This window comes from Oncorhynchus keta, chromosome 17 (genome assembly GCF_023373465.1).
Source record: "Oncorhynchus keta strain PuntledgeMale-10-30-2019 chromosome 17, Oket_V2, whole genome shotgun sequence".
In the NCBI taxonomy this organism is placed as follows: Eukaryota; Metazoa; Chordata; class Actinopteri; order Salmoniformes; family Salmonidae; genus Oncorhynchus; species Oncorhynchus keta.
The window spans coordinates 32,458,219-32,468,679 of NC_068437.1; the positions used below are offsets into that span (position 1 = coordinate 32,458,219).

At 40.8% G+C, this 10,461-nt stretch overlaps 1 protein-coding gene and 1 long non-coding RNA gene across 3 annotated transcripts in view; one reads left to right on the forward strand and one right to left on the reverse strand.

The window, feature by feature from the left end:
* The window catches only part of LOC127908246 (uncharacterized), a 464,705-nt gene extending 457,223 nt beyond the window's left edge, over positions 1-7,482 (forward strand). Inside the window, exon 3 of the long non-coding RNA XR_008066466.1 lies at positions 6,966-7,482. This is a non-coding gene — a long non-coding RNA (uncharacterized LOC127908246). The remainder of the gene's footprint in view (positions 1-6,965) is intronic.
* LOC118395721 (hypoxanthine-guanine phosphoribosyltransferase-like) lies at positions 566-9,879 on the reverse strand. 2 transcript variants are annotated; one of them, XM_035789585.2, is made up of 9 exons: positions 9,641-9,868; positions 9,117-9,223; positions 8,317-8,500; positions 7,860-7,925; positions 4,495-4,512; positions 4,115-4,197; positions 3,422-3,468; positions 2,558-2,634; positions 566-1,806 (listed from the first exon to the last, which is right to left on the reverse strand). In XM_035789585.2, exons 1-9 carry the CDS (start codon positions 9,653-9,655, stop codon positions 1,759-1,761), a joined length of 645 nt encoding a protein of 214 aa, XP_035645478.1. In that variant the 5' UTR covers positions 9,656-9,868; the 3' UTR covers positions 566-1,758. The 2 variants fall into 2 exon arrangements, with proteins under 2 accessions (XP_035645478.1, XP_035645479.1); XM_035789586.2 differs by lacking the exon at positions 4,495-4,512 and having other exon boundaries at positions 9,641-9,879.
* Positions 9,880-10,461: the final 582 nt, after the last annotated feature.

Sequence of the window (10,461 nt, forward strand, 5' to 3'; positions counted from 1 at the left end):
GCCAGAGGGGTGAATACTTTCACAAGCCAATGTAGTTCTGTACAAAACAGTTAATCTGATAATACTTGGGACTGAATATAAAAAATACTTGCTTGATATGTTTTCCAGTTTCTTGAAATACTTTGCAAATGCAACTTCTTTATAAATGTGAACTGAAATAGTCTTAATTCCTTTTACATTTTAGTAGAGCAGTTTACAATAGTGAGTGCATACATTTTCATGCTGGTCCCCGGTGGGAATCACGCTCTACCAACTGTGAGCCATATCATCACAAACCACTTTGTCTCAATGTTTTTGCCTATGTTACAGAAATCTATAATCGGTCCGTTAATACTAGTAAAGCCCCACAACTTTTGTGAAAAATGTTTATCTTAATATCTATTAAACACTCAGCACCCCTACTTCCCACAACTATGTACAGTTGAAGTCAGAAGTTTACATACACCTTAGCCAAATACATTTAAACTCAGTTTTTCACAATTACTGACATTTCATTCTAGTAAAACATCCATGTCTTAGGTCAGTTAGGATCACCACTTTATTTTAAGGGTGTGAAATGCCAGAATAATAGTAGAGAGAATGATTTATTTAAGCTTTTATTTCTTTCATCACATTCCCAGTGGGTCAGAAGTTTACATACACTCAATTAGTATTTGGTAGCATTGCCTTTAAATGGTTTAACTTGGGTCAAATTTTTTGGGTAGCCTTCCACAAGCTTCCCACAATAAGTTGGGTGAATTTTGTCCCATTCCTCCTAACAGAGCTGATGTAACTGAGTCAGGATTGTAGGCCTCCTTGCTCGCACACGCTTTTTCTGTTCTGCCAACAAATGCTCTATGGGATTGAGGTCAGGGCTTTGTGATGGCCACTCCAATACCTTGACTTTATTGTCCTTAAGCTGTTTTGCTACAATTTTGGAAGTATGCTTGGGGGTCATAGTCCATTTGAAAGACCCATTTGCAACCAAGCTTTAACTTCCTGACTGATGTCTTGAGATGTTGATTCAATATATCCACATCATTTTCCTTCCTCATGATCTTGAAAAACATGTTTTCATGACTCCAACATAAGTGTATGTAAACTTCCGACTTCAACTGTATGTCAGCCTCTTGGCCTTAAATGCTTCAATAAACAAAACAAGAGTAGTGTGCGGATCTCTCTTTCCTTTAAAGTCAATCCATGGAAGGCATCTCTCTAACACACAAATTTAAGATTTTAATATTGCTGTCAATAGGATTGTTAATGTCCTTGGTGAATGAAAACATTGCCATTATTAAACAAAATTGTTCCATTACATTCCAGGCTGTTCTTTGCATGGGCTTGGCATATGAGCTAAACAGCATCATTGGTTTGTACAATGCAGTACATGACTTGACTCAGATTTTACTGTGGATATGTACAGTCGCCTGAGATCCTGTGGATTATATTAAGCAACATAACAAAATCCATCCTTACTAACATAAATCAGATGAGAGGCATCCAAGGCCCCAATATAATATAGAATAACAAATCTAAATAAATAAAAATGTTCTCCCATAACCATCTTTACACGAATCCTCTACTTAAAAACAGAACTCGTCCCATTGCTTAGAGGGGAACAAAAATATCAATTCAATACATTTTTGTTTTCTCAAATAGTATCTTGCAAACTGAATTCACAATAGGTTTCATACACAGATAAATAAGGTTCAGAACCCTAAAAAGCTCAGGATCACAGTGGTCCTAGTCCCTCGTCATCCATCTGTCTATCGCCTCAGCTCACACTTTGTACTTCTCCTTTGCGTTCTCGTTCAGTATACAGATGTGCTGCACAGAGCAAAAACACATGGTAAAGTGTAAAAAGAATACAACAACAGCAGACTTGATTAAACCGACCCCTCATACATACATTGAGTGTACAAAACATTAGGAACAAGTGTTCTTTCCATGTCAGACTGACCAGGTGAAAGCAACCATCCCTTATTGATGTCACTTGTTCTCCTTCAAATCAGTGTAGATGAAGGGGACAAGGCAGGGTAACGAAGGATTTTCAAGCCTTGAGACATGGATTGTGTATGTGCCATTCAGAGGGTGAATGGGCAAGACAAAAGTAGGTGTCAGGTGCACCAGTTTGAGTTTGTCAAGAACTGCAATGCTGATGGTTTTTTCACACTCAACAGTTTCCTGTGTGTATCAAGAATGGTCCCCCACCCAAAGGACATCCAGCCAACTTGACAACTGTGGGAAGTTGCAGTTGTCTGCTCAGCTTGTCCCACAGTTGTCAAGTTGGCTGGATGTCCTTTGGGTGGGGGACCATTCTTGATACACACAGGAAACTGTTGAGTTGCATTGGAGTCAACACGAGTCAGCATCCCTGTGGAATGCTTTCGAAACCTTGTAGAGTCGATGCCCCGACGAATTGAGGCTGTTCTGATGGAAAAAGGGAGTCCAACTCAATATTAGGAAGGTGTTCCTAATGTTTTGTACACTCAGTGTACATCTTTCACTAGGTTTTGACATGCTGAATCTCAGAAAATATAACTGAATATCAGGATCATCTCCAATGCAGCGAACTTACACTGAGATCTCTGAAGTACTCATTGTAGTCCAGGGCATATCCCACCAGAAACGAATCTGGCACCTCAAACCCGATGTCTGACCAAATACAGAGACGAACATCATTTACTGCACAATACAATACTAAGCTACATGTAAGTTAGACATCTTGCTGTGTAGTATTAAGTTAGCAGTATCAAAATATCTTATGGGATGAGTTTTGCATTAGCATTTCATAACATTAACACAGATATAAAGTATGTTTCTCTTTCCAATCTCTGGAGGTTAGCTAGTTGACTTCTGTTGTCTGACTGGGGTTGACCCTTTAGCTTCAAGGGTCACAGAGCAGGTCAAAGGTAAACAGCTGTCCTTGCCAAACCATCTTAGAAAGCTTATCCAACTCTGACTTAAAGGAATGACATACATCACTAACCATGTGTGTAGAACCCTAACCCTAACCCTTCCCTCACGACGCCAGGACAGCGGAGTCAATCACCACCTTCCGGAGACACCTGAAACCCCACCTCTTTAAGGAATACCTAGGATAGGATAAGTAATCCTTCTCACCCCCCTTAAGATTTAGATGCACTATTGTAAAGTGACTATTCTACTGGATGTCATAAGGTGAATGCACCAATTTGTAAGTCGCTCTGGATAAGAGCGTCTGCTAAATGACTTAAATGTAAATGTAATGTAAATGTAGAATACTAGTACCAGAGTACCATGTTGACCTACACATTCAAAGTCGATCGTTAGATATGCATATTAATTCCATGCGAAAAATATAACTATTATACATGGTCATCCTGCCAAAGACTCTTTCTAGTACAGCAGTGTATCAACAGTGGGAAGGCATGCACGACACACAAGACACGGCAGAACTCACAGTCTGGTCTGTATCCTGAGCTCCTTGGTGTTCTCTTGACTAGAAGGCTGAAATGACAATGCATACAAGCACAGAACTGAATAGGATCTCTATGCAAACCATGCTCTTAATGGCATGCATTGTTCTCAATGACATGGTCTTCAACAATCTCAATGACACAGCAAACAATATAATCCACTCAATGGCCTTGCATTGTTCAATAACATAGCATAGCTATAATGCGCTCAACACAGCAGTCTACAACCTAAACTAACGTCAAATAGTCCCTTCCATAGCAGAGGGATATCCCATCCCTCCACAGTTCAATTAACAGTATGGGACATAGATTAACTCTTAATCTGATCCAGGCACATCACATCTCTAAAACAGTGCTTAAGGGGAGAGTGCGCATTACAATAGATAGAGAGTGCGGTCATTAATATTGCTGTCTAGATCGATTTTTTCCCCCACTAATTGGTCTACTGACCAATCACATTAGATCTTTTTTTTTTAGAGCTGATCCAATTGGTCAAAAGACCAATTAGTGAAAAAAAGATCAGAATTTGGACCCCGGTGTAAATGCAGTCAAAGAGTGACATTCTGAGCTGAACCACTTCTGTCTAAATCAGGGCTACACAGCACTTATAGGGACGGTTCAGTAAGCACAATATGGGAGAAAAAAAAGTACTGTGTGCTTAATACATTGGTTCTCACCTGACGACTTTGACCATCTTTGGATTGCATTCACTCAGCAGTGATAGCAGTGTCTCCATAGTCCTCCCAGTCTCCACAATGTCCTAAACACGTCAGCAGGACAGATACCGGTGCATAAGGGGCTTCAATTTAAGGAGTGCAAGGAAGTCAAACAACAATTCAAGGGAAGCAATTCAATATTAATGTGGACAACTATAGCGATGGTACAGCCCACTTATTTTAGGGTACACCCATTAGTGAATGTGATTTGCACCCTGGTCATACAGCTATAGTTCATGAGAGAGCTAGTGTGCGCCACACATTTATGTACAGCAGTTTTAACATTTACAGAGACTGAATTTTCAGATTATGTGCTAAAAAGACAGGGAAATAGGTCTTACCTCAACTATCAAAACATTCTGCAAAGGAAATTAGAAGACAATTGATCACATATACAGTGGGGCAAAAAAGTATTTAGTCAGCCAATTGTGCAAGTTATCCCACTTAAAAATATGGGAGAGGCCTGTAATTTATCATAGGTACACTTCAACTATGACAGACAAAATGAGAAAAAAAAAATCCAGAAAATCACATTTTAGGATTTTTTATGAATTTATTAGAAAATTATGGTGGAAACTAAGTATTTGGTCACCTACAAACAAGTAAGATTTTTGGCTCTCACAGACCTGTAACAACTTGTTTAAGAGGCTCCTCTGTCCTCCACACGTTACCTGTATTAATGGCACCTGTTTGAACTTGTTATCAGTATAAAAGACCTGTCCACAACCTCAAACAGTCACACTCCAAACTCCACTATGGCCAAGACCAAAGAGCTGTCAAAGGACACCAGAAACCAAATTGTAGACCTGCACCAGGCTGGGAAGACTGAATCTGCAATAGGTAAGCAGCTTGGTTTAAAGAAATCAACTGTGGGAGCAATTATTAGGAAATGGAAGATACAAGACCACTGATAATCTCCCTCAATCTGGGGCTCCACGCAAGATCTCACCCAGTGGGGTCAAAATGATCAGAAGAACGGTGAGTAAAAATCCCAGAACCACACAGGGGGACCTAGTGAATGACCTGCAGAGAGCTGGGACCAAAGTAACAAAGCCTACCATCAGTAACACACTGCGCCGCCAGGGACTCAAATCCTGCAGTGCCAGACGTGTCTCCCTGCTTAAGCCAGTACATGTCCAGGCTCATCTAAAGTTCGCTAGAGAGCATTTGGATGATCCAGAAGATTGGGAGAATGTCATATGGTCAGATGAAACCAAAAATATAACTTTTTGGTAAAAACTCAACTCATCGTGTTTGGAGGACAAAGAATGCTGAGTTGCATCCAAAGAACACCATACCTACTGTGAAGCATGGAGGTGGAAACATCATGCTTTGGGGCTGTTTTTCTACAAAGGGACCAGGACGATTGATCCGTGTAAAGGAAAGAATGAATGGGGCCATGTATCGTGAGATTTTGAGTGAAAACCTCCTTCCATCAGCAAGGGCATTGAAGATGAAACATGGCTGGGTCTTTCAGCATGACAATGATCCCAAACACACCACCAGGGCAATGAAGGAGTGGCTTCGTAAGAAGCATTTCAAGGTCCTGGAGTGGCCTAGCCAGTCTCCAGATCTCAATCCCATAGAAAATCTTTGGAGTTGAAAGTCCATGTTGCTCAGCAACAGCCCCAAAACATCAGCTCTAGAGGAGATCTGCATGGAGGAATGGGCCAAAATACCAGCAACAGTGTGTGAAAACCTTGTGAAGACTTACAGAAAACGTTTGACCTCTTTCATTGCCAACAAAGGGAATATAACAAAGTATTGAGAATCTTTTATTATTGACCAAATACTTATTTTCCACCATCATTTGCAAATAAATTCATTAAAAATCCTAATGTGATTTTCTGGATTTTTTTTCCTCATTTTGTCTGTCATAGTTGAAGCGTACCTATGATGAAAATTACAGGCCTCATCTTTTTAAGTGGGAGAACTTGCACAATTGGTGGCTGACGAAATACTTTTTTGCCCCACTGTGTGTGTGTGTATGTATGTATGTATATACAGTGCCTTGCGAAAGTATTCGGCCCCCTTGAACTTTGCGACCTTTAACCACATTTCAGGCTTCAAACATAAAACTGGATTTTTTTCCCGTGAAGAATCAACAACAAGTGGGACACAATCATGAAGTGGAACGACATTTATTGGATATTTCAAACTTTAACATATCAAAAACTGAAACATTGGGCGTGCAAAATTATTCAGCCCCCTTACTTTGTAGCGCCACCTTTTGCTGCGATTACAGCTGTAAGTCGCTTGGGGTATGTCTATCAGTTTTGCACATCGAGACACTGACGTTTTCTTCCATTCCTCCTTGCAAAACAGCTCGAGCTCAGTGAGGTTGGATGGAGAGCATTTGTGAACAGCAGTTCAGTTCTTTCCACAGATTCTCGATTGGATTCAGGTCTGGACTTTGACTTGGCCATTCTAACACCTGGATATGTTTATTTTTGAACCATTCCATTGTAGATTTTGCTTTATGTTTTGGATCATTGTCTTGTTGGAAGACAAATCTCCGTCCCAGTCTCAGGTCTTTTGCAGACTCCATCAGGTCTTCTTCCAGAATGGTCCTGTATTTGGCTCCATCCATCTTCCCATCAATTTTAACCATCTTCCCTGTCCCTGCTGAAGAAAAGCAGGCCCAAACCATGATGCTGCCCCCACCATGTTTGACAGTGGGGATGGTGTGTTCAGGGTGATGAGCTGTGTTGCTTTTACGCCAAACATAACGTTTTGCATTGTTGCCAAAAAGTTCAATTTTGGTTTCATCTGACCAGAGCACTTTCTTCCACATGTTTGGTGTGTCTCCCAGGTGGCTTGTGGCAAACTTTAAACGACACTTTTTATGGATATCTTTAAGAAATGGCTTTCTTCTTGTCACTCTTCCATAAAGGCCAGATTTGTGCAATATACGACTGATTGTTGTCCTATGGACAGAGTGTCCCACTCTGCAGTTCATCCAGAGTGATCATGGGCCTCTTGGCTGCATCTCTGATCAGTCTTCTCCTTGTATGAGCTGAAAGTTTAGAGGGACGGCCAGGTCTTGGTAGATTTGCAGTGGTCTGATACTCCTTCCATTTCAATATTATCGCTTGCACAGTGCTCCTTGGGATGTTTAAAGCTTGGGAAATATTTTTGTATCCAAATCCGGCTTTAAACTTCTTCACAACAGTTTCTCGGACCTGCCTGGTGTGTTCCTTGTTCTTCATGATGCTCTCTGCACTTTTAACGGACCTCTGAGACTATCACAGTGCAGGTGCATTTATACGGAGACTTGATTACACACAGGTGGATTGTATTTATCATCATTTGTCATTTAGGTCAACATTGGATCATTCAGAGATCCTCACTGAACTTCCGGAGAGAGTTTGCTGCACTGAAAGTAAAGGGGCTGAAAAATTTTGCATGCCCAATTTTTCAGTTTTTGATTTGTTAAAAAGTTTGAAATATCCAATAAATGTCGTTCCACTTCATGATTGTATCCCACTTGTTGTTGATTCTTCACAAAAAAATACAGTTTTATATCTTTATGTTTGAAGCCTGAAATGTGGCAAAAGGTCGCAAAGTTCAAGGGGGCCGAATACTTTCGCATGGCACTGTATATATATTAAACAAAAATACAGCACCTCATTGGTTAAAGGATTACAACTTCACTCCTAAAATATTTGTATTGTATCTGTGGTTATGTCAAGCAATCAAATCTCACCTTCCCGGTTAGAGTTGAGAGCTTGTCCCCTCCGATAACTTTGACAATGTTTGTAGACTGGTCATTCTGGGGACAATACACACATATCAGTAAAACTACACATCTCACCCAGGAAGAGGGTGATGGTCTACTCTAAATAATCATAAGGTCATCTAGTAATACATGAAAAGACATAACCGTGTTGGCCAATGGAAGTGTTACCTGCTCATGCATCAGATGAGAGTCTAGTAGCAGATCACATTGTGATTTAGCCAACCCTTAAGTCATGTTTGTTGTCATGACAGACAACAGATAAGAGGGGTGGGCTAAACAAACTGATCTGAGACCAGGCTAAACACACACAGCGCGAGACAGAATAAGCAACAGTTGCATTGCTTACATATAAAGACTGCCATCTTTCTTACACAATTGGAGGCTATTGAATGAGAGTGAGAGAAACGTGGAGTGGTTCACTCACGCAATAGCTCTTTAGCCTAATGAAATCCACAGTCAACGGGACAGACTTATCGCTGTTCTGATTTAGGGCCTTGATGTAGTCGAGCAGGTCGGCAAAGAATGTATAACCTCCTTTGAGAACACACAGTGCTACTATATGGTGTCCCCCCATGTCCCGGACTATATCACGAGCCAGGCGCTCAGTCCTAGAGAGACAGAAGGAATAGAGAGAAGGAGAAAAAAAAGAGGGAGAAAGGGCGATACAATGGCATGGGACCTGACATTTCTGGGCAGGCCCATCATTCAATCTTCAGATGGTTTGTGATCTGGTCAGTCAGAACATCATGGTTTAAGGCTAGTATTGGCAATGTGTGGAAAACTGGCTGAAAAGTTGCTGACTGGGTCAAATCAAATGATCTGTCTGGAGTCCTACTATTCATAACAGGGTTTAACATGGCATTCTACAACAGGGTATCTGACGAACAGTGTGTTTCATTCATAAGGCTGCTGCTTGCCTTCTCCCTGTCTGCAATGCAAATTGATGATGGCTATACACCATTACAACAAAACAAAACAAAAATCACTGCTGGTTTAGACGGCTAACACTGATTTGTCTAACAAATATGTCAATGAGCTCTATCCGACAAAATACCTTAGCAACCACGGTGTAAATTAAGGAAACAATGGAGGCATAGAGGAATTTGTACAAAATTAGAGTTCTGATTTACTCCACAAGGGAATAGGAAAATGTGCAATTATGTTATAGTACAGTAGCCTACCCAGTCCCCAAGAGTGCCAGTCCAGTGGTGATGTTTGACTTACCTGTCCATGATCAGTCCATGGGGGATGATAACCTGGTCTAAATCCTCCTCATAGTGTTTGGGGACACAGAAGAGGTCCAATTTATACCCCTTCTCATCATCAGGTATCTGAATGAGCAAAGAGATAACACATTTAGGAAATGGCACATAAATGTGCAATTGAGGTGACCAAAAGTCTTAGCAAACTGAAGCTTCACACACACACACGAGCCAGGAGCCCTGGCAACGTTTTAAGATTGCTTTAAACCACCCGTTTGTGGGTGAGACAGAGATAGGGTGCAGATCCGCTTTTAAGACTCCATAGCCTACTTGGTCTGACTAGCTGCGTGAATTCTGAAATTATGTCATCTGACAACCGAGTAAAAACCCAGTGATTAATCACGTCCCGCAACCCTGATGTCATTATGAAACCACACTCCGACACAACTCAGAAACGTCCATTCTGCAGATTACCATTCACCCCAGAGCAAGACGAGTGGTCTGACTGACATTACAAATATAACATGGGGACAGCGTACACCTTACCTGGATATAGGCCATATCACCGCTCTTGCTGTTCACACCTCACTAGGGTGATATTTGAGGAGTCATGCCCTGATCAATAGGGAATAAGAATGTTATTTAGCTTGGTGGGTGGTGCGTCTCTCGTGCTCGCTCTTCCTCGCCTACTGCCTACTTTACCGTGGGCGAATAGCTTACATACGACACTCCAACCTTGCTCTCCCTCCCCTGGGGGTTTTAAACCCTGACGTCACAATCCATTTTACCGACCAAAATCTGATTTATCTGACTTCAACATTTTATAAAATCCTACGGCTGTATTCCTTGTTGCATACCATAATTGCATGGTACAATTTTCGAATTAGATACTGACGTTAGTGTGAAAATAATCTAAGCCTATTAGCAGTTTGTCGTACAAAAAAACATACCTAACGTTATTTTACTGTATGTTAGAATATAAATCTACACATCCAAATCTAACAGAAACGCATCTTCGCCATACTAACCTAGTGCTGCGTCATGACAAGGATGATAGTAATAAACGCAGAGGCGTCAACCACATTGTAGTTACTCCACAATACTAACCTAAATAACAGTGAAAAATGAAGCTTGTACAGAAATATGCATCCTGTTTGCAATAAGGAACTAAAGTAAAACTACAAAAAATGTGGCAAAGAAATTAACTTTTTCTTGTCGTGAATACAAAGCGTTATATTTGGGGCAAATCAAACAAATCACTGAGTACCACTTCATTTTTTCAAGCATGGTGGTGAATGCATCACGATATGGGTATGCTTGTCATCGGCAAGGAGTTTTTTTAGGATGAAAATAAACAGAATAGAGCT

What these genes read in the sequence shown, in the direction of transcription:
- LOC118395721 (XM_035789585.2), bottom strand. An exon ending in CATGGACTGATCATGGACAG is followed by an intron (nt 8,501 to 9,116) that starts GTAAGTCAAACA and finishes CTGTCTCTCTAG; the next exon opens with GACTGAGCGCCTGGCTCGTG. An exon ending in TTAGGCTAAAGAGCTATTGC is followed by an intron (nt 7,926 to 8,316) that starts GTGAGTGAACCA and finishes TATTGTCCCCAG; the next exon opens with AATGACCAGTCTACAAACAT.